Genomic DNA, 25531 nt, shown 5'->3' with positions numbered 1-25531 from the left:
GCAGACAGTGAAATGCGTTCATCTGCAATGATAAATTTTTATTTATTCACGGAAGCGTGGCACGTTGCCACCTGCCAGTGGGACAGGAGCCCCCATGGAAGCCATGGCCTCACCCACATGCAGGCATCTTCCTTGGAATGACTGGGGACTGGGACCCTCAGGACAGGGTCTGTGCTGCCCACAGTGTGGGTCTCGTCCTGAGGTGGACACATGAGTCCCTGGGGCCTGCAGTGCAGGGTGGGTCCTCACGGCAGTTCTGTTTTTTGAATGTTTTCATGTGAAGGTGACTGACTTGCTGTGTGGCGCAATTTTAAAGCATTTTATGTGAACATGTTTGTATTTTTGAATAAAAAAATCTTCAATCATGGGTTCTGTTCCTGCCGTCACAGCCTGGGGGGAGAGGAGCAAAGTCACCACACTGTGCACTTGGGGCCATTTACAGGGCTGTCACTATCATCAGCTCTGCCAAGCCCTCACCAGACGCAGCTGCTCCCTCCATAGTCCCCCTGGGTGGTGGCAGGGGAGGGTCACGATGATGCCCCAGAGTCATGGCTCAGCCCTCCTGAAGGACAGGGGCCCCTCTGGGGGAACATTCCAGCTGCCAAGGCAGTGAAATACGTGACCCCCTAGGCAAGGCATAGATCTTTGTCCTCAGCCTTAGAGGCCTTTGTCCCCAACCACCTACCCACAGGTGGCTGTGTGTCATGAACACAGGGCCTGTCACCTCCAGAGCCACCTGTCTATACAAAGCCCACTGGCTCCACCCAACCACAGGCACCACCAATCATGAGCCAGGACGTGGCTGTGAAAGAGGGACATGTGGCCTGTGTCCTGGGCTGTGGATGCTTCAGCCACACTTGTGAGAGGGGCAGGCTTGGATACCTGGTAGACGTAGACATCTCCCAAGGCAAGGCAGTTCCTGCTGAGTCCTGAGGTTGGGCTTGGAGGCAGGACTGAGGCCTGCCAGGAACCTGACCCAGTGCCTCCCTACCAGCCTCTCACACACAGTCCTGCTGGGGCACACAGGCAGGCAGGTCCAGCCTCGGCTGCTCCCTCCACAGTCCAAGCTGTCCTGAGCTGTCCCTTCGTCAGACTGGCAGGTCTCCAGGCAAATGGGTGACACAGGGAGGACCAGGGGCTCCTGTAACTGCAGATGGACACCAGGTACCCCACCACCCTCCAGGAAGATGGCAGGCATGGCAGGTCTCAGGGCATCAGTCCCGTGTGCATGATGCTTCTGGGTGTTCCCAGGACTGTGTGGCACCAGGTGACCAGGGCAGGTCTGAGGGTTCCAATGAGCAAGGTGAGCACACCTTAGACACCTGGTATGTGTTCCACAGGGGCTATAGTAAGAGGTGAGCACTCTGGGATCCAGGCGTTCCTGGGGCCCAGGTTCCAAGGCGACCTTGATACATTCTCAAGTTTCCAGGTGGCTGCAGGACAAGGTGACCGGTCCCAGTGCATTCTGCCACACACGAGTGATCCAGCAGGTTTCGCCAAGCTCCCTCACAGCTGCTGCGCATGGTCAGGGCTCCCCATGACTTGAGGGGAGGTGCCCACACACTGAGTGGGAAACAAAGTGGGAGCTGGAACCCTGGAGGGGACAGGATAGCCATGAGGACATGGAAGAATCACAAGTGAGAATGGGGTGCCAGGAACCATAGTGATGGCTGTATGTAGGGGAGTCCCTGTGAGCCCAGCGCTGCTGCTTGTGGGTAATGGGGATGACGGCTGGAGCTGTGGGCCTTGGTGCCCCAGCACTGACTGGGCCTCATCCACAATAGGCCCCTCCCTGAGCCCTGCCGGAGCCCCAGCTAAGACCCAGCCCAAAGTGCAGGCCCCAGCCTGGCCCCCAGGGGAGCTGGGGCACACCAGCCTATACCTCCCCACTGGGTCTCTACCCCGTACATTCTCTGCCTCCCCCAACCTTCCCCAAATCTGCATTTGAGCAGGGGATGGGGGAGGGCGGGGGGCTCCCTGGCACCTCACCTGGCCCCTGGCCAGACTCTCAAGTCCCATCTCAGCCACATACCAAGACTTCCAGGCTATACTGCTGCTGGTGGGGATGGCCCTGCCTGGACCACCTTAACTGTGACCTTGGGTGACAGGGTGCAGGCACTCCTGTCTCCCAGACTGGCAGCTGGTGCTGCAGGGCCAGGTAGGGCCTGTCATCCTACCTGGTGTGCAGCACCCCCAGGTAACAGGTGGGAGACCCATGTCCTGTGTGGTTGGGTTTAGGAAGGTGGCAGTGCCCCAGAGCATTTCTGTTCTTTGAGGGGTCTGCCAGTGGGCCCAGAAGATGTTTTGGGGAACCTTCATAGCCAGCAGCAGTGTCCTGGCAAGGAAGGACATCTGCAGGATGAGCCTCCATCAGGGGCTTGTGGCCATCAGGAGGCTGTGACTCCTTAGCCACAGCTGGGCTGGCATCCCAGGTCTGGAGCAGGTGGGGCTCGTGCAAGGGTCTTCCCCTCAGCCTGGTACAGACGCAGCCACCACGCCCACCCTCTGGTGTCCCTGTCCATCCCAGGAAATCTGCCTCTCTGGGTGAGGCCTGGCAGGTGTCTTCATCCTGCAGTAGGGGGGAACCTGTGTGCAGACTCAGTGCCCTTGACGTTCAAGTCCAGCCTCTTGCAGGTGGGTCAGTCTGTTTGCACCCCACAGGACAGGGCGACAGTGGAGACCTGCAGGGAATGGGGGCCCCTGCACAGTGAACCAGACATAAGCTGGAGCCTTATCTGAGTCTCTCTGTACCCCACATCCCAGGGAGAATCAAGTGCCTGAGTCCTGCCCACAAGGGCAGCTGTCCCCACCCCTGCACCTGGTACACCACAGCCCAACCATGGGAGGGGTCCTCTGCTCCTTTAGGACAGCCCCTCCGTGGACCAGGGACACCTGTCCTCCTAGTGTGACAATGCCGCCTTTCCCCCCAGTGACGTGAGCAAGATGTGAAGGCAGACACACAGCAGCCGAGACAGCCCTGGACATGCAGGAACTATGGGCCCCGTGCAGTTGGGCTCCCTCAACAAGGCCCTAGCAACCGACCCTTGGCCCCCACCATGCTGGCTCCTGCCCAGCAATGAAAATGGACCTGGATAGCACCCACAGTTGGACAGTCCTGGATGCAGACAATGGGGTGATGCACAGCCCCTCCCATGCCACAGGGACCCTTAGCTCTCAGCTTCCAGCAGCTGCTGCCCCTAGGCCCTCACATGGGCCTTCACAGGATGGGTCAGGAGAGCAGGAAGCTGAGGCTGGGGGAGCAGCTGCCTGGTCTTCCAGCTGCCCTTTTACTCTTCCTGTGCCTGAAGCAAAGGTGGCTGTGCACCCATGGACAGGCATGTGGGGGCACTGAAAAGGGCATGGGGGCCCATTGGGGCTGTGACAGGGACAGACAACCCATCAATCCCACCTTGGATATAGCCGACCACATCCTGGAGCCAGGAGGTAGATGGGGTAGGAAAGGCTGCTATGGAGGTCCACAGCGTTACAGGCCATGCCAAGGTGTCCACAGGCCTCGGCTACGTTGGCAGAAGCTGGAACAAGTGCCAGATGGAGGCCATCCACGCCCTGGGGGCTACGGGTATCCGTTCCCCACCCTAGTGCTGGCTCATCCTCAGTTTAATCACAGAGCAACTGAGGTCTAGGGTTGCTGTCCAGGTGAAGGGACAGGGGACTTCTCCCAGCAGACCCCGTAGAGACTGGAATACCCTGAGTGAGTGCCAGTGGCTCCACCCAGGCCCCATGCACAGCTGCATATCTACCAAGGTGTGGTGACCCCAGCAGAGGGCCTGCCCCGCCCCAGTACAGGGGAGACCCCCTTCTCCATGTCTGCGCTTGTCCTCTGAAGTCTGGGCCAATCCCTCTTTGGTCTAAACAGACCCTGGGAACAGTCCAACCTGCTCAAAGGTGAAAACAGAAACTGGGCCAGGGAGTCCTTCCCCATTCAAAAAGGACAGCTCACATCTCAGAAGTTTGGTGGAGATCATCTGAGCATCTGACCCACCTGAAGGGGGGAGGTATGGGCAGCAGCACTGAACAGACGGCAGGTGCTGAGCCCGACCTCTAGCTCAGGACACAGAAGTGTGAGGGCAGCAGCACAGCCAGGGAGGTGGACGAACCAGACTGTGAAGACCTGGGGACTTGGTGCTTAGGAGACACGAGCCATTCATCTGTAGTTTGGGCTGTGAAAGCTAACACTGAAGGACTGAATGTCTGTCCCCCCAAAATGCACATGATGAAGCCCTCACACCCAAGGTGATGGGTTAGGAGGTGGGGCCTATGGGTGGTGATGAGGGCTTGAGGGTGGAACCTCATGGATGGGACCAGTGTCCTTATAAAAGGGACCCCAGAGAACCCCCTGGCCCCTTCTACCATGTGAGGACACAGTAAGAAGGCACTATCTCTTTCTGGTGGAGTGGGTCACCACCAGACACAGCATCTACTGCACAGGGATCTTTAGCCTCCTGAAGTGAGAAATGAATGTCTGTTGTCTATAAGCCTCTCAGCCTGTGGTACTTTGTTACCGAAGCTAGAAATGGATTCTGATAGGGAAGATCATTTACCCCACTCTCGCAGTTTTGCATGAATGCCTATGTGGTTTGTCTGTCTTCAGAATTTCTACTTCTCTCTTCTATTTTTTCCTATCCCGTACTTTACTGTTAATGCTTTTAATTCTTGCATTTTATAAGCCTATTTAAAGAGAAATACTTCTCCTAAAGATCAGAGTAGAGAGAACCCCTCACCCTGAGGGTCAGGAACCCCCAGGCACTGGTGGCAGCACTCTAGATCTTGAGCATGCAGAAGGCGTGTCCAGAAGTGCTCCAACATCCAAGTTGGGGGGCAGGGGGGCTAGGCACAGAATCAGGTCACATCTCAGTTAAAACACTGTGACTTGGGTTGTGTCCTGGTCACCCAGGTGAGGATACCTGTCTGCACACCTGCTATGGCAGCACTTGCCTGGGCCTGGACCAGAGATAGAGCAGTCCCTGAAAGGAGCAGCTGCTCTCCCTGGGTCTGGACACCAATGCCCCAGGCCCAGCTGACCATGCCCCTCCCTGACTCAGGCCCAAGCTTGATGGTTGTGCAAACCTGCCAAGTCCCTCAGGACATTCAAGAGCTGGTTCCTGGGGTCTCTGCCTTAATTAACAAGGGAGGACAGGCCGGTGAAGATCATGTGGAATTCAGAGTGGCTGAGAGTGAAGACCAGGGTTTCTGTACTCAGGAGCACCTGCAGAGGGAATGGGCTGGAAGTTTGTAAGGAGAAAACGGGGTGCTGAGACCACTTTGTCTCCCAGAGGACCCCCACCTACCCAGCCCACTGGGTAGCTCTGCAGAGGGACACCCTGGGACCTCCAGAAAAGCTGAATATCCACTGAAGCAGAGAGGCAGGGGTAATGCTGGGGGGCTCCTGCCTTGAGCTGCACATGGGCTCTTAGATGCTGTCACCAGGAGTATGGGGACACTGTATGGGAAACACCACAATGTGTCACCTGTCACAGTCACAAACAGGTTATAGCACTGTGTACCTCGCAAACATAACTACTGACAACCACACACAGCCCAAAAGGAGCCAGATCCCCACGGACAGTCAGGGCTGGAGACAGCAACTTCCAGGCCACAGGGTGTAGGCCCCACCTCCACCCATGACGCATGGGGTCCCTGAGTCAGGGCTCCCTCAGGGGGTGCAGGCCCACGTGCACCTACAACCCAGGTGCCCCCAAGTCAGGGCTCCTATAGGGGGTACAAGTCCCATGTCCACCTACAACCCAGAGGTCCCCGAGTCAGGGTTCCCTCAAGATACTCAATGCCTATTTGCTGATGGCTCAGACACTGCCTCTCTGGGGCCACCTGCTGTCATTGGGATGCACAGAACACTCCCACAGGTCCACACAGAGCTCACACAGCTGGTTAAGACCCAATCCTTCAGTGCCCAGGCCAGGAAGGCCCTAATGCTAAGAGTCCTGCCACACTGGGGGCATTATACCTCTCGGTGTCAATGCCTGATGCACTCAAGCCCCTACAGAAGGTTGCACCCACCCTGAAGAACAACGGTGTCTCTGATGCCTCTTGGAACCATATTTCTCAACAGCCTCCCACATCTCCCTCATCCTCTATTTTACAACAAATGCAAAAAACAGCACAGAAAGCCAAGCCCCACTATTCCCCTAAAAGGAAGACTGGATTTGAAGGAAGCCCAGTGACGACAAAAACCAAGGCCAACTTGGAGCCAACAAAAAATCCAGTTAATTTTCATCTAGTCCCTGGCTCCTCTCGAAACTAAAAAGAGATTCACTCACATGGCGTCCAGATCAGAATCACCTGCCTGTCCTGGGCACTTGGACCCTAGCGATACAGGATAAGTGGCGTCCCAGCCAATTCAGTAGAGGTGGGGGGGGTGGGGGGCGCGGACCGGCTGCCTTGCCTTGGCGGTGTTGGTGCCGCACAGCAGGCAGAGGAACCATAGGGCTGGAGGGTGGGGGTTGGGGAGGCTCCAGTAGCCGGAGGGGCCAGACAGCTTTTGGGGAGACACCAGCACCTTCGGTTTCCCTCCCCTTGCACCTACAGCCGAACAGGGAACTCCCCCATTTCTTAGGCCTGGGAATGAAAGTGATTGTAGCCATCATTCACGACCCAAACACGCTAAAAGTAACTACAGAGGGTCCCAGACACGCTAACTGTAACTACCGAGCCCCGCTCAGAGGCAGACAAAAAAAAGAGAGCGAGTTTTTTTTCTCCCAACTTGGGAGCTTTGGGTTTTTTTGTTTGTTTGTTTTTTTGCAGTTTTTGGTGGCTGCTGGGTTTGAACCAGCCACCTGCGGCATATGGGGCCGGCGCCCTACTCCTTTGAGTGACAGGTGTTTGTATTCTTTTATGTAAATAATCCTCTTCTACCACTGATCTGTGCTCAGCGAATTCATTCTTGGAATCAAGAACCTATTTAAGAGCTAAATTCTGGTATCCCTAGGACGGGGTCCAATGCCCACTGGTGGGGCACTAGAAAAGCCGCGGCTTCCTGGACGCTCAAACAAGAGCTTCCAAACTTCTGTTGGGCAGTACCTGTGGCTCAAAGGAGTAGGGCACAGGCCCTATATACCGGAGGTGGCGGGTTCAAACCTGGCCCCAGCCAAAAAAAAAAAAAAAAAAAAACTGCAAACTTCTCCCGTTCAGGAAGAAAATTTCCCCGTGGACTCCCCATTCAACAGTGGGCCCTGGGGCTGGAAGTGGGAGGACCCCCGCACCCAGACCACTCCAGCCCCTGGGAGCCTCAAGGCCGACGTCACCCCAACAAGGATTCTCCCACCCCTGGGGCCAGACTGAAGACCCCAAACCACACTTGGGGACCAAAACAAAGACTCAGGACCCCAGTAAAGACTCGGGAACCTCGGGGGCAGGACCTGGGACCCCAACAAAAGGCTCGAGGACAGCAGGGCAGGATCTGAAACCACAACAAAGACTCAGAGACCCCGAAAGAAGCGTTAGGAATCACCGCAGCCAGCCTCCCAACCACACACGGAACGCCGGCAGCGGAGGAAGATGACGCTCTTCGTTTTCGCGTCTCCCGCGGAACCGCCCACGGGGCGGGGTCCAGGCCGGACCCCACCCCTAGTGAGCGCGTTTGGGTGACCCGACCTACCATACAGCTCTGCCTCCCCGGCCGCAACTGCAAGACGCAAGCATATGACCCTCGACCAAAGGGAAACCCGCTCTGAGCCGCGTGCGCAGATCGTGATCACGTGGTGCCATGTGACCAATGGAGCGCCCGTCCAGGGGCCGCGCGAGCAGATCCGAGAGTATGTGACCAATGGGGATCTCGTGCCAATCGAGCCGGCAGATCTTGAGTAAGTGTTGCAACACAGCCAATCGGGGACCCCCAGGGCCGCGCGGCGCTGCCGAGGCCCCGCCCCATCGCATTCCCGGGGTTGCGGCATGTGGGCCCTGCGGGTCGCCGTCCGCCAGCGGCTTCGGCTCCCCTGGGTAAACTGTGGCCACCCCAATCCGAGGGCTGTGCAGCCGCTGCCGCCCTGGCCCGCGCTCGCCGCTTTCAGCCGTTGGGGCCCCGGAAAGTTTCCGGGAAGCGGAGCGCGGGGCCCACGGGCGGACGGCCGCCTAAGCCAAGCCGGAAAAGACGAGGAGGAGCCAGAAGATGCGGACGAGGAGGAAGAAGAGGAGGAGGAGCTGCTGAGAAGGGACCCGCTGCTGCCCGCGGGGACCCAGCGCGTGTTCCTGGTTCACCCTGACGTCAAGTGGGGCCCAGGAAAACCGCAGATGACCACAGGTGATCGGTACTGCGCCTCTGGGAGGGGCGGGGCGTTCTAGGTCAAGTCTCCGAAGGAAGGAGCTCATTGGATGGAGGTTGGGGGCTGGGACTCAAGGGAGAAGCTCATTGAATGGCAATGAAGGAGTGGGCACTCTGAGGGGAGGAGCTCATTGGGTGGCAATGTAGGGGCGGGGACTTTAGGGAAGGAGCTCATTGAAGGGCGATGCGGGGGCGGAGACTTAGAGCGGGACGGCAGTCTAAGTATTTATCAGTGGATAAATACGCGGATGGAGACTCTGGGGGAGGAGCACAATTTTGTAAATATAGGGGCGGAGTTGAAGAGGGGCAGGGACTCCCAGGGCCGGAAGGGTGGGCAGGATCTTTGGGGAGGGGTTTACATGGTGAGGGAAACTCATTGGGTGGAGGCGTAGGGCGGGGCCTGGCCGTGCTGCCTTGTTTTCCTTGGCGGTAAGCCCAGTGCCGGAACAGGGGCGGGCTGGGGGCGGGATCCTGCACTGGGCAGGGGCTGGAGTTATGGACGCTGGCAAGGGTCTCGTGCCCTGCCCACAGCCCCCGCAAAGGGCACGGGCCGGTCAAAATAAGTGCCCAAGATCCAGAAAGACTTGGTCACAGGCAGCTCCCACTCATGCCCCTGACTCCTGCGTTGCACCCGGTCACTGTGAGCCTCCCCATCTCCCAGAGCTGCCTCAGTTGCCCTGTCTGACCTGTCACCCCAGGGCTGTCACTGGCCGTGTCCACCGCTCGTCGGTCATAAACACGCATGGGCAGGTGCATGTGTTCAGTGCCAGGGCAGACACTTGGGAGGACTGTGGGGTCCAGACTCCTGAGAGGGCACCTGCGTGGGGACCTGGGAGCTCGGGGAGGGGGGGGGTTTGTCGTGGAGGAGGGCGCTGACTTCCTGAGGGCTGGGCCTGCGGTTTCAGGAAGAGCGGTTAGGAGAGTGACCAGAGGATGGGGAGGGCTCTGGAGCCCACCAGGACTCAGATCCCAGAAGCTCTGCGTCCCCTACGGGAAAGAGGACGAGCCCCAACCCATGGGCGCGGACCCCCAGCTGCCACCCGCCCACCAGCCCTGCTGTGCATGCCAGTGTCCTGACCTCCGTTTCCTCCTCTGCGCTGTGGTGTGGGGCTCTGCAGTTGTCATGAAGAGCAGAGTCCAGGAGTGCATGGGACAGTGGGATCTGCACAGGGGGCGACTCCTAAGGACATGGGAAGGGTTGTTTGTTGCTGTTGTAAGATGGGAGGAGAAAATAGGGTGCTGCAGGGCAGACACCTCCTCCAGGGAGTGGTGGGGGCCGTGGGTGGCCACAGCATCATGGGCAGCAAGTGAGTGTCCTGCGGGCTGTGACCATCTGCAACAGGGATTCACCTCCTATTCCAGGGTTCTGAGGTGCAGGTGTCTCAGGGCTGCCCGCTCCCTCTATGGGCCCCAGAGGAGGTTCCTTCCTGCCTCTCCCAGTTCCTGGGGGACTCCAGGCATCCCTGGACTTGTGGCCACATCACTCCAGTCTCTGCCTCTGTCTCCACATGGCTTTTCTGTGTCTGTGTCTCTGCTGTCTTTAATGAAGACACTTGTCACTGGATTTAGGGCCCTCCCTAATCCAGGATGGTCTCATCTTGGGATCCCTCTCTAATTACATCTGTGGAGACTGTATTTCCAAATAAGGTCCTATTCCTAGGTGCCAGGGGTTAACACATGAATTAACCCACACCCATTCATGTGATGTCTATGCCCATGCCATGGCTCAGCTGCTAGCTCAGGGGTATCCAGGGTCCCTGCTCCTGCAGCACCCTCCTTGGGAGTCTCCCTCAGAGCCCAGCCTCAAAGCCCATTTCCTGTCTTAATCTTCTCCTATCCCTGGTGGTCACCTGAGGAAGAACCAGCAGGATGAGAGTAGGAGCAGACAGCTCCTACTCATGCCCCTGACTCCTGTGTTGCACCCCGTCACTATCAGCCTTCCCACCTCCCAGAGCTGCCCCGGCTGCCCTGAGCTGCTGGGGACCTGTGCCATGCCTCCACACCCCTGTTTCAGCCCTTGCTGAGCTCTGCTCACTCTGCCTGCCCAAGTGGGTTCCAGCTTCCCTGGACCTTCTAGAACCTTCTGTCACATCATCCCATCTGCCTCTGTCCGCCCATGTGGAGGGTGGGTTAGATGATGCACGTCACAACATTCCAGGGCTCTTCATTCAGTGTCCCTGCTGTGCTTGTCCTGAGCCCTGAACCCATCAAGACTCCACCTTCCTTCTTCCACCCTCCTGTGCCCTGTTTCCATCAGATTCATACCTAGGAAACCACAGGGGGAAGAAAACATGTTTGGGAGTAAATACTAGGTTTGGGTATTCTCCCAGGTACGGCCACATCCAGGGCAGGAGGAGGTCAGCAGAGTGGAAGCCAGCAAGGCTGCCTGGGTTAGATGAGGATGGGGCCAGGGCAGGTGAGGACAGGGCTAGGGCAGGTGCAGATTGGGCCTGGGACCCAGGGCCCACCCTGGAAGGCAGTATCCTAACAGTAGCCTGTGTGTCTCCACAGCCACGTGGCAGGTGGCAGAGGCCACAGCACTGGTGCACACCCTGGATGGCTGGTCCGTAGTCCAGACAATGGTCATGTCCACCAAGACGCCCACCAAGAAGCTCATCTTTGGCAAAGGGAACTTCGAGCAGCTGACAGGTAGATCATCTCAGACCTACCCCTTCCCTCTCTCTTGTCACATCTAGGGTGGGTCTGTCGGGGGAGGGAGGTGTCAGCACAGGTCACACAGGACACTGGAGTGGACATGGAGGATCATGGGCATGTGAGGAAGGATCCGCTTCTGATAGGACCTTCTTCTGTTAGAGACAATCAGAGGGTGTCCAGAAATCACATCTGTCTTCCTGAATGTGGAGAGGATGGCTGCCCCAACCAAGGTGGGTGACATCATTTCCCATGTCTTTTGTGCCACTCTGAGTATCTGAGTCACATTACATACAGCATGCTGAGGATAGAGAGGAGCATGAGGTAGGCTGACAGTGCAGCCTGCGCCCACTCCTCCCATGAGGCTGAGTTCCCGTGTCCAGGCCCTGCTATCTCCTCTTCCAGAAAGAGCTGGAGGCGGCCTGGGGCCTAGAGGTGTTTGACCGCTTTACCATCGTCCTGCACATTTTCCGCTGCCATGCCCGTACCAGAGAGGCCCGGCTACAGGTGGCACTGGCCGAGATCCCCCTACTCAGGTGCCCGCGGGGTGTCCAACTGAGCGAACGTGCCCTTCTGTCTGTTGTTCATGTTGTACACGTGGGGCCCACAGGCACGTAAGGTGCACAAGAGTGTGGGGTACACATTTGGGAGGGATGTGGCAGGGCTGGTCCCGCATAGCTCAGCTGGTCAGGTGCAGCGCGTGACCCCTCCCAGCAGTCTTGTCAGGAAAGGCAGCAGCATGGCCAGTGAACAGCTCCCATTTCCACACCAGGTCAAACCTGAGAAACAACATTGCCCACCAGGACCACCAAGGAGGAGGCTCCCGCTACATCATGGGCTCAGGTGATGTGACTGTGTGTGGATGCCTGAGAACATTGTCACTGGGCACTCAGGATGGGTAGCAGGGTACTTGGGAATGTGTATAGTGAGTCGCCCTTGGACAGGAGGCAGCCCTTGAACATCCCAATCGGTCAGGAGCTGAACGTTGCCCAGTCTCTGTCCACATTCAGGCAAATTAGAATATCATAGCAATTCCCTTCGGCTGCCATAAGAGAGAATGATAATTGGGGGTCTTAAAACAGCAGGGATCCATAATCCTCCCAGCTTTGGAGCCTAGGAGTCTGAGGTGCAGGTGTCTCAGGGCCAGTCCCTCTACAGTCCCCAGGGGAGGCTCCTGCTTCTCCCAGCTCCTGGGGACTCCAGGCATCCCTGGGCTTGTGGCCACATCACTCCATCTCTGCCTCTGTCTCCATATGGCTTCTCCTTTGTGTCTGTGTTTCCTCTGCTGCCTCTTAGGAGGACACCTGCCACTGGGTTTAGGACCCATGTTACTTCAGGGTAGTTTCTTCTCAAGTGCGGTTTCTTCCTCACTAATCACATCTGCAGCATCCTGATTCCACATAAAGCCTCTGGTGTTAGGGCAAGGACGTCATTTGGCCCAGCACAGGCCTGTCACATCTTCCCCCTCCTTCATGCTGTCTTTTCCGTCTCTGAGCATCTCACTGGGAACAGGAGATGCTCCCGGCCTCACTGGGCAAAGTGTGGGGGGGAGGAGGATACCATCCACTCAGCAGTACTCAGTGCAGCTGTCCACAGGGACCTCTGTGCACAGGCAGCCTCACACTGCCTCTTCCCTCATGCCTCGCACGATCACTCACTGTTGTGGGCATTTCCAGGGGAATCCTTCATGCAGGTGCAGCAGCGTGTGCTGCGAGAGAAGGAGGCCAAGATCAGGAGGGCCCTGGAGAGGCTGCGGGGGAAACGGCGCCTGCTATGCAGACAGCGCACACGGCGGGAGTTTCCAGTGGTGTCTGTGGTGGGCTACACCAACTGTGGTGAGTGTGCCTGGTGGCAGGAGCTCCCCATGGTGTCCGTAGTGGGCTGCACCAACTGCAGTGAGGGCATGCGCACATGTGCTAATGGACACAGCCCTCAGCGGGCTGGGTGCATCCTGGGGACTGGGCTTTGCTTTTTATAACAGGTTCTCTGATCTCTGAGAAACAGTAGCAAAGGAAACCTCAGCATTTCACAATCCACAGGCAGTAGACACCTTCAGGGAAGGAAAGCAATTCGGGTCTCATAAAGTAAAACTTCTCTGTAAATTTCAAGATATGTCTCAACACAGCCTTCAGTGACATCAGATGCAAGAGGCAGAGACCAGGATTTCCTTCACAGCCACCAAATCCTGACACATCTTGGCCATTTGTAGACACATGCTCGGCACAAAATCCTGCCCTGCTGACCACACACTTATTGTCTGTCCACATTTGCCAAGCCCAGGAAGGTCTGGGCCCACTGTGTGCTGGGCACACACACTGTGGCCAGAGCAGGTCCTGCTCATAGAGCAGGTGGTCTATGTCTACGACAGGCAGGGGCATCCCCTAGATCCTGGACTGGACACCTGGGGGACAGCTGGGCTTTAGGAAAATGTTTATATGAATTCATACTTCCCAGGATCCCAGAGCGCTTCTGCTGGGCTGAACCAATCTTGGAAGTCAGAGAACCTTTCAGCCCAGACAACAGCACGTGTCTTTGATAGGATGAGCAGGGTTTCTGTGTGCATCCACACGGCTAAGTCGGGCAAGGACCATGTCATGGGCCATGGGCATCAGGCCGTCTATCCACTGGGGTCACCTGCATCGGGCCATGTAACCACTGGGTCACAGGTGTCAGGCCATCTGCCCACTGGGATCACTTGCTTCAGGCCGTCTGCCCACTGGGGTCACAAGCATCAGGCCATCTGGCCAATGGGGTCACGTGTGTCAGGCCATCTGCCCACTGGGATCACCTGCTTCAGGCTGTCTTCCCACTGGAGTCTCACCTCCATCAGGCCATCTGCCCGCTAGGGTCACCTGTGTCAGGCTGTCTTCCTGCTAGGGTCACTTGCGTCAGGCCATCTGCCCACTGGGGTCACCTGTGTCAGAAAAGACCGGTGAGTGCCCCATGTTTGTTGGGATTATGGGGTACTCCAGACAGCCACCTGGTATCCGGTGCTTGCCTGACCCCTCTGGGCATGGCTCTCACAGCATCTACACTGCTGTCCCTCCCCATCTGCAGCACAGCCTCCCTTTGTCCGCATGCAGTCCTGCTACAGATTGCTCAGGCAGAGATGGTTCATGTCTATTCCCGTCGGGTCTGAGGGTCCCTGAGAACTCTGTGGACCTCAGACTGACTCCTGGGTGCTACAGGACATGGGTCTCAGGTGCTGCCCATGCTCCACACTGCATGGGGGTTAGTAACACACCAGGGTCTCAGCAGAGCCCATTGCATCCTAGGGAAGACCACACTGATCAAGGCTCTGACAGGCGATGTGGCCGTCCAACCGCGGGATCAGCTGTTTGCCACACTGGATATCACAGCCCATGCTGGGTCGCTGCCCTCCCACATGACTGTCCTATATATGGACACCATCGGCTTCCTCTCTGAGCTGCCCCATGGCCTGATCGAGTCTTTCTCCGCCACCCTGGAGGATGTGGCCCATTCGGTGAGTGGGCGCTGGGCAGCCCACATGCCGTAACTCTAACCACAGGCACTGGTGGGTCTTGGGTCACAGACATGACTCAGAGACTAGGGGCTTCAACAGACACAACCCAGAGACCAGAGGCTTCGACACAGACAAAACCTGGGGACTTTGGTCCTGGTTACAGAGCAGCCTGAGGAGACTTTGGGCAGCACAGTGTCCCGAGGGACAGAGAGGATGTTGCTGAAATTCAGGCCAAGTGTTGGTTTGTGAGGATGGTACCCAGGAGGGCCCACGTGGCAGGTGCACAGTCATTTGGGAGCCACAGGGAAGGTGGCCAAGGGTGGGGCACCTCTCCCCTGTCTGCAAGTTTTCTAAGAGTCTAAAACGTTAATGAAAAAGATGATTTAAAAAAATTTAAGTGTATCCAGATTTACAAAAAACCCAAAGGCAAATGTGAATACCCCAAAGTGGACGTGGGGCCTCTTTCTGGTGCAGAATCACGCAGGGTTTTTTCTTTTCTGTAATTTACAAATTTTGCATGTGGCACCTACCTGGAAAGCTTTTGGGAAAAAGTGTACTTTGAAAACTGAAATCATCTTAGATTTTCTCTGAGATTTCACAAAAAGGTAAGGCCAGCCCAGACCCCAAGAGGCTCCTTTGTCCATAGGGTCCCCTGTGGACTGGACCTGTGATATCCAGGAGGCCGGTCCTAGGGGCTGTGAGAGAGGGCAGCTCTCCCACCCTCACTTGTTGTGCTATCTAAGCCCCTCCCTGGGCCCATCCACAGGCGTGGGCCCTGCCACTCTGACTGCAAGACCCATCGTGTCTCACAGGACCTCATCCTCCATGTGAGGGATGTCAGCCACCCTGAGACCGAGCGCCAGAAAGCCAGTGTGCTGTCCTCACTGCGCAGCCTGAATCTGCCCGGCCCACTGCTGGACACCATGGTGGAGGTCCACAACAAAGTGGACCTAGTACCTGGGTAAGTCAGGGCCTGCAGGGAATTGGGGCCAGGGAGTCAGGCTGAGCTCTGCTGGGCATCCCGGGGAGCCAGCTGCAGAGCTGTGTCAAGTGTCCAGGGAGTCTTGGGGAGTCAGGGTGAGCTGTGCCAGGTCCGGGACCTGGTAAGTCAGTCTGAGACTGGTAGGCAGCTTGGGGCTGGTGGAGAGCGGATTGTAGGTTCCCTCTGTGCTGGCCGCACTCCTGACCAAGTGTGTCTGGGACCCAGACCAGCCCTGCTCCCAGTCCTGGCACCAAGGCCCAGCTCACCCCGAGTGTGCCTGGTTGGGGTGTGCAGTGACCAGCCAGTACCCTCCCAGTCTTCCCAGCCTCCACCCACAGGAGTTGTCCCACCCTAGTTACTCAGGGACCCTGTCTGGGTGGTATCCCCAGGCCGGGTAGATTGTGGTGTTCCCCTCACACAGGTACAGTCCCACAGAGCCCCACGCAGTGGCCATCTCTGCCCTCCTGGGGTCAGGGCTGCAGCAGCTGAAAGCAGACCTGGAAGATGCAGTTCTGAGAGCCACAGGGAGGCAGCTGCTCACCCTCCGTGTGCACCTGGCAGGGGCCCAGCTCAGGTGAGTGGCCTCGTGGGGATGGAGGTGCACAGCAGGGCCTACAGGTGTGTGGGGAGGGCCATACACCCCAATCATCTTAGGGTGTAGGGACCAGCTGAGATGATTCAGAGTGGGCTGCAGCAAGTCTCTGTCCTGCTGCTGCCTGCAGACTCCAGGTCACCCTGCATTTATTGACCCTCCCCCTTTCCCAGCCCTAACCTTCCCCTCCCAACCCTAACTGTCCCCTGACCCTGAGCCACCTCTTCCCCAACCCTAACCCTCCCCACCCCTAACCATAACCCCACTAGTAAAACATAAACTTGGAGGAGGGGCTGGGGAGCAGGACTGGGGCAGGCCAGGTTCTCTTTAGCAACACTGAGTGTGAAGCTGAGCATGTCTACTGAGTCCTCACTGGTGGCTATGAAATGCACCTGGTCCCCAGCTGGCTACATCGGGAGGCGACGGTCCAGCAGGTGGCTGTGATCCCTGAGGAGGGGGTGGCCGAAGTGCAGGTCATCATCATCAGCAAGTCTGCCTATGGCAAGTTCCGGAAGCTCTTCCCAGGATGAAAACATCCCCTAGCAGCCCAGGCAGCTGTCCTGCTGAAGTGTTGGGCTCAACTCCTGGTTCTCTGCTGGGCATGTGTGGCTGTGACCACCCAGGTCTGGGGTCACGGCCACTGCTGTCCAGCATGGGCAGCTGCCAGTGTCCGCTCCAGACAGGTGCAGTCTGTCTGTCCAAGTGAGCTGGGCCCTGCCCGCCTTCCTGGCAGGCATCCACAGTGGATGTTGAAGATTTGTGCTTGGTTCTCTGAGCCAAGTTCCTGGGTCCTCAGGGCTGACTGTGACCATGGCTGTGAGTGGTGCCACAGTGGGGCCTCTCCGTCCCATGGCCCTCACATAGGCACAGCCAGCCTTGCTTTCCCCACGCTGCTGTCGGAGAAAGGACGAGAGACCCAGCCTCTGGGCAGCACAGAAGGTGGCAGAGGATGGCAGAGAGAAGACAGCTCTGCTAAGGAGAACTCAGGCGAGGTGGGGATTGTACCTGAGGACAGGCCTGCTAAGAAATGCCAACAAGGAGTCCCACCTGCCCCTCGCAGGTGCGTGTGCCCACCGCGTGCCTGTTAGCGGTCTCTACCAATATGAAAAATAAACTTCATCTAACAGCAGGAAGCTGCCTCTTAGAGCAGCACCCGCACCCAGGCTAGGGGATAGGCCCCTGTTACAGGGGTGCTAAGCTCGAGGAAGGACATTCTGGGCCCAGGGAGTAGGGACTGTGTACATCTCAGGAGGGCAGCCTGGACAGTGACGCATTTCCATGGGAAATGTGGAGGACATGCCAACCGTGTTTCTGTCCCTTGGTGTGGGTGCTGAAAAAGGTTTGACTTGTTCTCCTAGTTTTATATTCACCATTATAGGTGTCAGCTGTCCCAGAATGTTAGCCTTCAGGGACAGTGAAAAAAATCTCTGCCTCTCTCCAAATAAGGGACATGGACCTCCCAAGGCAGGGTGAAGTAGGCTCCCCTTACCTGTGAGGCTCTGGGGTGCACACAGACACCTCAGGGCCGGCCATTGCCCAGACCCTGCCTGAGGTCTGCTTCTGTTCCTGCCAGCCATGTAGACTCAGTTCAGGAAGGTGTGGTTGGCAGAAGACTGTCCCCAATGATATCCACGTCCCAATCACCATGTAGTAGACACAATAGTGTCTCCAAAGATGTCCATGTACCAATCCCATGTGGTAGACAGAATGATGTCTGCAAAGATGTCCACATCCTAATCCCATGTGGTATACAGAATAATGTCCCCAAATATGTCCATGTCCCAATCCTCAAGTGGTAGAACGCAGTGGAGATTTCTGCTCAGGGAGTCCTGGGTGTGTGGACAACAGGACCTGGTACACAGACCAGCCTGCTGGCCCAGACCTCCCTGTCACCGAGACCATGAGCTGGAGGCTATCACCCAGGACTCCCAGCTGAGGTCAGAGGGGTGTTGTAGGGCCCAGAGGACAGGGTGGGGGTCTTGAGGAGCTCAGAGGAAGGGGTGGGGGTTTTGAGGAGCCCGGAGAGGATGGTTGGGGTGGGAGTCTTGAGAAGCTCAGAGGATGGAGTGAGGGTCTTGGGGATCCCAGAGGATGGGGTGGGGTCTCGAGAACATAGAGGGGATGGTCAAGGGGTCTCAAGGAGCCCTGGACAAGGCATCATAAGAGAATTGCCTTTCTGTGGGGTGTGGATAGATGTGGCCTCTGGCCCTAGTTCTCCCAGCTCCTGCCTCTCCCCAGTTCCTGAGTCGGGGTGACCCCAGGAGAAAAAGCCTCCAAGGTGAGGGTCTCAGGAAGAAGGTCTGCCCACCACCCTTCAGGTCTCTATCACTGGACCAGCCAAATGATTCTGGGAGCCCAGGGTCCTGCACAGCTCCAGCCAGGGTCCTTGGTAAACTCTGAGCATCCCTGAAGTCCTCCTGGCCACGTGGGCAGAAGTGGGCATTGATCCCCATTCTACAGACCTGGCTCTGTCCAAAATCCCACTGAGTCCTCACTTAATGTCCCCACGGAGTAGCTTAAACCCCAACCCAACTAAGAGCTTTCCTCCAATCCTTGTATTTTTATAGCAAAAATAAAACAGGAGAGCTGATGGCCAGAGCTGGGTTTTTTAAGACTGCCCTCCAATAAGTGCCCAATGAACATTTTCTAAAGATTCTTCCCTCGTGTGATTCCAAAAGTGACCAAAAGCACCTTGGTCGTTTTGACAGTGACAAAGTCCACAAATGTATTTGACCTTTATGTTATTTAATTCTCTAAAGTGAGTTACTGGTGGGAATAGCTGACATGGCCTGGTCAGACTTATTCTCACGCTCCTTCATCACCGCTGGCTCCTCCAGAGCATGGAGCTGACCTCCACGCTACAGAGTCACAGGTCTGAGGTAGGTGGTGCACATACCTACGGTGGTCATCCCCATGGCCTTGAGCCATCTTCATTGAAACACAGCGACCAGGGCTGAGAACATGAGCAGATTTTCTTTTGGAAAATGACTGATCTGCTCTCAAACGGAACATACTGTAACGTGGACCAAATAGTCATTTTCAAGGCCCTCCCCTGACAACCTGATGCCAGAAATGTCCCCCAGCTGTGATCAGCAGTCAGGAAGCCCCCAGGCCAGCCACAGCCCCCACCAGGGTCCCCACGGGACACGCTGGGTGGGCCACTGAGGCCTGGACAGTGAGGATGCACCAGCAGGCCTTGGGGTGCAAGGTGGCCCCAGATGGCTGTGTTCTAGGCTGTGGGGTGACTCAGGACACAGTGGCCTCCTCCTGTAGCCAGGCCCCCGACCCTGGGGGACTCAAGGCTGGGGAAATACTGGTTTGTGTGAGAGCATTACAAGCAGGGTGGCAGCTGGCATGTAGGGGCACACGCCTGCAGGAGTCGTCATTGTCTGCAGGAATTAGCCCTGGGAAGGGGCCGCCTGTCCCTGCATCCGTAGGACCCCCAAATGCCGTAGCATCAAGGATACAGAAATAAGAAAACTTACTATCACTGGCCCTGCCATCACCTATATTCCGCCCAGTGACAGCAGAACCCGGTAGGGCGGAGGATGACCCCAGAGTCCTGCACTTGGACACAGAAGGGCCAGGTCAGCACCTCAGCAGCTTCTCATTGAGCCTGATGACATCACTGACAAAGCCATCTGCCCCAATGAAGTCACCCGCGATGATGTTGGTACAGTGTGGGCCAGGCCCTGGGCACTGCTCCCGAACCCAGGTGCCAAGGCGTGGCAGGCTGGGCAGCGTCATCTTCTTCAGGGACCCAGACGGGTGCGCCAGAATGTAGGGTAGGTTCTCCGTCAGATTGATGCCTGCCACAAACAGCCCGCCTGGAACAGGGACGCAGCACAGAGGTTATGTGGCTCCCGAGTTCCCTGAATCCCACTGCCTGTGGCCCCAACCCTGCCTGGCTTCATCCTCACGTCACAGGGTTTCAGATCTGCCGGAGGAAAGCAGAGTCTGAGAATTCAGCAGGCATCAGACTATGGAGATTTTATTACAGAAGGCAACAGTCTTGACTATTGTCCCACGTCCCAATCCCATCTGGCAGACAGAATAACATCCCCAAACGTGTCCATGTCCCAGTCCTATGTGGCAGACAGAATAATGTCCCCAAAGATGCCCGTGTCCCAATCCCATGTGGCATACAGAATAATGTCCCCAAAGATGTCTGCATCCTCATCTCCAGAACCTGTAGCTACATAACCTTACAGATGAGAAAGGCCTTAGAGGTGGGATTAAGGACCCCAAAATGTGAATGGTCCTATGTGATCTCTGTGGTTCCAATAATGTCACAGGGTCTGAATGAGCGGGAGGCAGAGGGACTTGAGGATGAAGAGAACACAGGTATGAGAAGAAAAAAGGGGACAAAGGCTGATGGGTAAGTGGCTACAGCCAAGGGATAGGAGCAGCTGCAGGGGCTGGGAGAGCTGGAGCTGACTCGGGACCAGCTCCTGCGCCATGATTTTAGCCCAGTGAGCCCCATTTGGGTTTCTGGGCTCCAACATCAGTAGAAAAACAGATTGGCTGTTTGAGGTACCAAGTCTGTACCCTTGTCCTCTACAGGAGGCTCCTGCCGAGTGGGACCCTGACCAGTGGTTCTCAAAGTGGGGTGCTTCAGCCCCACCCTGGACCTGCTGGATCAGAACCTCAGGGAGGCCCTAATTGTGACTCAGGCTGCCTCAGGTGCAGATGAGCACTGTGTTACCCACTCAGCTGTCCCGACTACAGACCCAGGCAGTGAGGACAGCGCTGTTTTCTCTGGCCCAGACTCTCTGAGTGTTTATTCTGTCTAGAGTTGCAGCTTTGTGTGAGGGACTGAGGTGGTAGCCACTTGCCCCTTTGGGCTGCCCAGATGCTGGGCTTTCTGTTCCCTGGTGAGTTTGGGGAACACACAGCCAGGTTGGGGACCTCAGCCAGCACCACCTAGTGCTGTCCTGTCCTGACTGGCCCTTTGCTGCCCAGGGCACCATCTCTGACCCTTGGTGGACACCAGGACTGTGGCACTCCACAGCGGCTGTGCCCGACCACACTCAGGTAGTTTCTTAAAAAAACTGAAATTCACACAGCATAAAATTCGCCATTTTAAATGTGCAATTCTGTGCAGTCAGCACACCCAGGCTCAGGGTGCTGTGCGACCCCCACCTCTATTTGCAGAATGTTCTTATCCCTCCAAGGGGGCTGTCCCCACTAGCAGCCCCTCCCCTGTCCAGCAGCAGCAGCCTCTCCCATCTCCGTGGAGCTGCCTCTCCCTGCCATGTGTGTGAACAGAGTCGCAGGACACCCTCTACATGGGTCTGGCTCCTACCACCAGGCATCGTGTTCTTGGGGATCATTGAGTAGAGTCCTGCTGCTGTCCTCTGTAGCCTGAGTTTCACTCCCTGTGGGGGGACTGGGCTGCTTTGTCCTGGGCTCCACCCACAGGTGGGACCACACTGATTTTTAGAGTCTATCAAGGTCAGGGACCAGGACTTCTTCCCCCAAATCCCTCCATCTGTTGTATCACTCTTCACTGACCAACCCCAGGACACAAACACAGAGGTCATTTCTGTCCCCAAACCAATGAGAAACAGGAAGCATAGGGACATCACACCAGGAAGAAACCTGGAGCCACCAGGGCAGTGGACACCAGTGGGTCAGACTGGGCTGGCATCAGGAAGGACAGCCCTGGACAGGTCAGAGGCCTGCCAGCTTCCATCCCTCCTTGGACAGGTCAGGTCTCTACAGTCCTGTGTCCCTCCATGGACAGGTCAGGGCCCTGTAGCCCTGTGTCCCTCCCTGAGAAAAGGGGTTCTAGCACCTGATATGGGGCGAGAAAAGGATCTTTTTTCCCACACTGCACCCACCCCCGGGGTGGTCAGGGGTGAGGCTCACTTTCCTTCCCCTTGCCTGGTGTTTGCTGACTGGCCACTGCAGGACGTGCTGTGTTGACAGAGCACATCAGCTCAGGGGAAAGGGCTGAGTTGTCCACTCAGCTTGGTACAGCAACAGCACACAGAGCTCAGTCAGTGTTGCTGGTCAAGGACACAATTTGAGGGGCCGAAGGCCCCACAGACCATGGGCAGCTAGGAGGCACTTGAGACCATGGCCTCCATGATCAATAAACATTGCTGCCCTTGAACCAATTGATCATACAATAAAGCAGAGACCCCACCAGCCTCCACACAGCGACTGCAGATGTTTGTAACAGACCCCCCAAAGGGCAGATTTCCATAAAGAAGTCTAACAAACCAGTAAGAAAAAGGAAAACCCAGCAGAAAATAGGCAAACTGAAAAAGCACACACAATCATGCATTCCTGCCCACCGGTCCTCACAGGTGCTCTGCCAGCAGACCATGGGGGCAGGGCCTGGGGGACCAAGCACACGGGTGACCTGGGGCAGGAACTTCTCCAGAGAGAGCATCACTGGTTGTGGGCAGGAGAGAGAAGAGGGTGCCCCAGGGGCTCAGTCACATGGACCATGTCACAGGAGGAGCCCGTGTAGTTGACAAGAAGCACAGAAGTAAATTGTGATGATGAATTTCATGGGGAGGGAGACAGACAGAGATTGGGAGAGGGGGAGACAGAGGAGGAGAGCAAGAGGGGATAGAGAGATAAGGAGGGGAAGAGAGGGTGAGGGGGGAAGAGGGGAGAGAGTTATGGAGAGATAGAAATAGAGATATGGGGAAGAAATGGAGAGAGCAATTGAGAGAGACAGATTAAGAGATAGAGGGAGAGACAGAGACGGAGTTAGAGAGCAAGAGATGGACACAGCGGGGGATGTGACTGCAGCCCCCCCTGAAGCGCCCGGACAGATTCACCCTGTTCTGTCCACTGTCGGCACAGCCCAGACCCCACCCACTGCTCAAACCCCCAGCTTCTCTCCAGCAGCAGAAGTGGAGACCACGGGGTCAGACACTCTTCTGTCTTCTCCCTTTGCTCCCTTGTGTCATGTAAAACATGTATTTCTCCAGCCTCAGGTTGTAGCCACTACCTCATCAGCCACCCCCATTTCTCCTCTTTGTTGTGTTTAAAATGCTGAAGATTTCAACCTCCCCATGGGAAAACAGCCAAAGCTTGTCTGTGGTTCTTGTTTTCCCCTAAATCTTGACTTAATAAACCTCCATTGATTGAGATTTTTGCCTCTGTCATGTATTTGGATCAACACGCATGCACACACATGTACACACATGTATGCACACACCCACACAACCGTGAAGACAGGCACGTGTGCATATATTCACACACACACACACATACACACACAGCACCTATTATACTTGTAAATTTCTTTAACTTAAAGGTAAAGGCAAACCCGAACCCAGATAGCAGAGGGGTGTCACCCACACTGCCTAGAACCTGCCCTGGACAATCACCCAGGTAGGACAATCCCCCAGTACCTGGGCGCCCGCAGTTCTTCATGGACTCCAGGTAGCAGATCAGCGCCTCTGTTTTCACTTTGTCACCCCACCAGTAGGGGATTCCCGGCCACAGCTCCAGGTGTCGGCCCACAGAGCTCTCATCCTCATAGGAGAGAAGTACCTGCTGGCCATGGGACCAGAGCTGGCGCAGTGTAGGCACCTCCTGCAAGGGGGCAGGGCACAGGGGTGAGAGAGGGCTGGGGCGCAGGGGTGAGAGGGAGCTGGGGCACAGGGGTGAGATAGGGCTGGGGCACAGGGATGAGAGGGAGCTGGGCATGGGGATGAGTGGGAGCAGGGGCACAGGCTGTCACCTTCTCCAGCACTGCGGTGGCTTGTGGGTCTGTAGGGCCACAGAGCCTGGTCTATACCAGTGCAGGGACCAATGTGAGAAAGCAGCTTAGTTAGCTGTCAGTGCATCAGGGAGGCTCTGTGCACACACAGAGTAGCAAACTCTTTTTCTCTCCCGACTGCCTTTGTCAGCATTTTTTCTTTCTTTCTTTCTTTTTTTTTTTTTTTTTTTTTTGGAGACAGAGTCTCAATCTGTGCCCTGGGAAGAGTGCCATGGCATCACAGGTCACAGCAACCTCAAACTCTTGGGCTCCAGTGATCCTCCTGCCTCAGTCTCCCAAGTAGCTGGGACTATAGGTATCCATCACAACACTCAACTAGTTTTTCTATTTTTAGTAGAGACGGGGTCTCATTCTTGCTCAGGCTGGTCTAGAACTCCTGAGCTCAAGCAATCCTCCTGCCTCAGCCTCCCAGAGTGCTGAGATCACAGGTGTGAGGCACTGCACCCAGCTGCCTTTGTCAATCTAATTTGCAGGACCCCAACCAGAGAGGCTGGACCCTCACAGTGTACACAAAGAGACTTGTTAAATGCTTTGGTGACCACCTCAGCAGTCATACCTCAGTGTCACAGTCACACCTCAGTGGTCACACCCCAAGGTCGCACCTCGTGGTCACACATCAGCAGTCACACTTCAGGAGTCATACCACAGAGGTCTCACCTGAATACCTCAGCATGGTCAGCTAATGCAGGCTGTGGCTTATGATCCCCCCCAGGAGAGACAAGACTAAGGACACACCTGTTCCTATCCTCTCAGGAGAGGCAGGACAAAGGACACACCCATCCCCTGCCTCTCAGGAGAGGCAAGACGTAAGGACATGCCTGTCCACTTGGTCTCACCCCTCGGGGGCACAGCATGTCCCCAAAAATGTTCTTGATGCAGGTGACCAGGTATTCGTGCAGGTCCTCCGTCATTCCCTCGAAGTTCCTGCAGGCCAGGATGACCACCTCCTGTGGGTGTTTCTCCAGCCACTCCGAGATTTCTGTGAGAGTGTCCTGTGAGGGGGACATACTGAGTAATTTGCACACTCCCACAGAGGCTGGCGGAAGCCCAGGAAGCTCCTCCCGCAAACAGGCTTCTGAGGGGAGAACTCACTGGATGAAGGGGTCAGGTCATTACAAACAGGGCAGGGGGCTGCCCAGTGGGCACAGCCAGGAGGCCTGCAGGTCTCCAGGGGACCAGGAGCAGGGGGAAGGCAGGAAGGACAGGCAGAGAGGGAGATTTTGGATGGAAAAGTGTGCACGTGTGTACATGTGTACAGTGTATGACTGTGTGTGCACGTATGGGTGCATGCCTGTGTGTACATGTGTGAGTGCACGCCTATGTGCATGTGTTTGGGTGTGTGCCTGTGTGTATGTTGGTGAGTGCATGCCTGTGTGTGCATGTGTGTGGGTGCATGCCTGTGTGCACACATATCTATGTGCATGTGTGTGTCTGTGTACATGCACACACAGACAGAAGGCACTGCCTCCAGACCCTGGGGCTCCAGGCAGCTTCCAGATGTGGGGTGTAGGGAGCTGCCACCAGGCTTTAAGCAGGAAAGTGACTTGTCATATTCTGATTTTATAACTCTAGCTACCAAGATGAGAATGAATTAAAAAATGCCTAGACTGGCTCGGTGCCTGTGACTCAAGTGGCTAAGGTGCCAGCCACATACACCTAAGATGGCGGATTCGAATCCAACCTGGGCTCGCCAAACAACAATGATGGCTGCAACCAAAAAATAGCTGGGCGTTGTGGCGGGTGCCTGTGATCCCAGCTACTTGGGGGGCTGAGGCAGG

At 56.3% G+C, this 25531-nt stretch overlaps 2 protein-coding genes and 1 long non-coding RNA gene across 3 annotated transcripts in view; 1 reads left to right on the top strand and 2 right to left on the bottom strand.

The window, feature by feature from the left end:
* Positions 1 to 23: 23 nt before the first annotated feature.
* LOC111726430 lies at positions 24 to 7681 on the bottom strand. Its single transcript, XR_002774201.1, has 2 exons — positions 7634 to 7681; positions 24 to 1594 (listed from the first exon to the last, which is right to left on the bottom strand). It is a non-coding gene; the product is annotated as an uncharacterized LOC111726430 (long non-coding RNA).
* A 72-nt stretch (positions 7682 to 7753) lies between these two features.
* On the top strand, positions 7754 to 17135 carry GTPBP6 (GTP binding protein 6 (putative)). Its single transcript, XM_003793071.3, has 10 exons — positions 7754 to 8275; positions 10808 to 10945; positions 11111 to 11181; positions 11354 to 11484; positions 11721 to 11791; positions 12625 to 12783; positions 14224 to 14432; positions 15245 to 15393; positions 15836 to 15988; positions 16410 to 17135. Exons 1-10 carry the CDS (start codon positions 7927 to 7929, stop codon positions 16534 to 16536), a joined length of 1557 nt encoding a protein of 518 aa, XP_003793119.3. The 5' UTR covers positions 7754 to 7926; the 3' UTR covers positions 16537 to 17135.
* Positions 17136 to 18734: 1599 nt separating this feature from the next.
* The window catches only part of PLCXD1 (phosphatidylinositol specific phospholipase C X domain containing 1), a 29256-nt gene continuing 22459 nt past the window's right edge, over positions 18735 to 25531 (bottom strand). The window contains exons 7-9 of the mRNA XM_012807135.2: positions 24590 to 24828; positions 23383 to 23566; positions 18735 to 19833 (exon numbers count right to left, since the gene is read on the bottom strand). Coding sequence (XP_012662589.2) covers positions 19595 to 19833; positions 23383 to 23566; positions 24590 to 24828 — 662 coding nt within the window. The 3' untranslated portion in view covers positions 18735 to 19594. The remainder of the gene's footprint in view (positions 19834 to 23382; positions 23567 to 24589; positions 24829 to 25531) is intronic.

Source organism: Otolemur garnettii, unplaced genomic scaffold (assembly GCF_000181295.1).
Source record: "Otolemur garnettii isolate 467f Iridium unplaced genomic scaffold, OtoGar3 scaffold00065, whole genome shotgun sequence".
NCBI classification, from domain to species: Eukaryota; Metazoa; Chordata; class Mammalia; order Primates; family Galagidae; genus Otolemur; species Otolemur garnettii.
Note: the sequence above shows the minus strand (reverse complement) of the source record. Positions and strands in the feature narration are given on the sequence as shown.

Excerpts from the sequence above, each read along its gene's own strand:
- GTPBP6 (XM_003793071.3), top strand. The coding sequence starts at position 7,927 with ATGTGGGCCCTGCGGGTCGCCGTCCGCCAGCGGCTTCGGCTCCCCTGG. Across the intron at positions 11,485-11,720 it reads GCCGAGATCCCCCTACTCAG|GTCAAACCTGAGAAACAACA; the intron begins GTGCCCGCGGGG and ends TTTCCACACCAG. Across the intron at positions 12,784-14,223 it reads GGTGGGCTACACCAACTGTG|GGAAGACCACACTGATCAAG; the intron begins GTGAGTGTGCCT and ends ATTGCATCCTAG.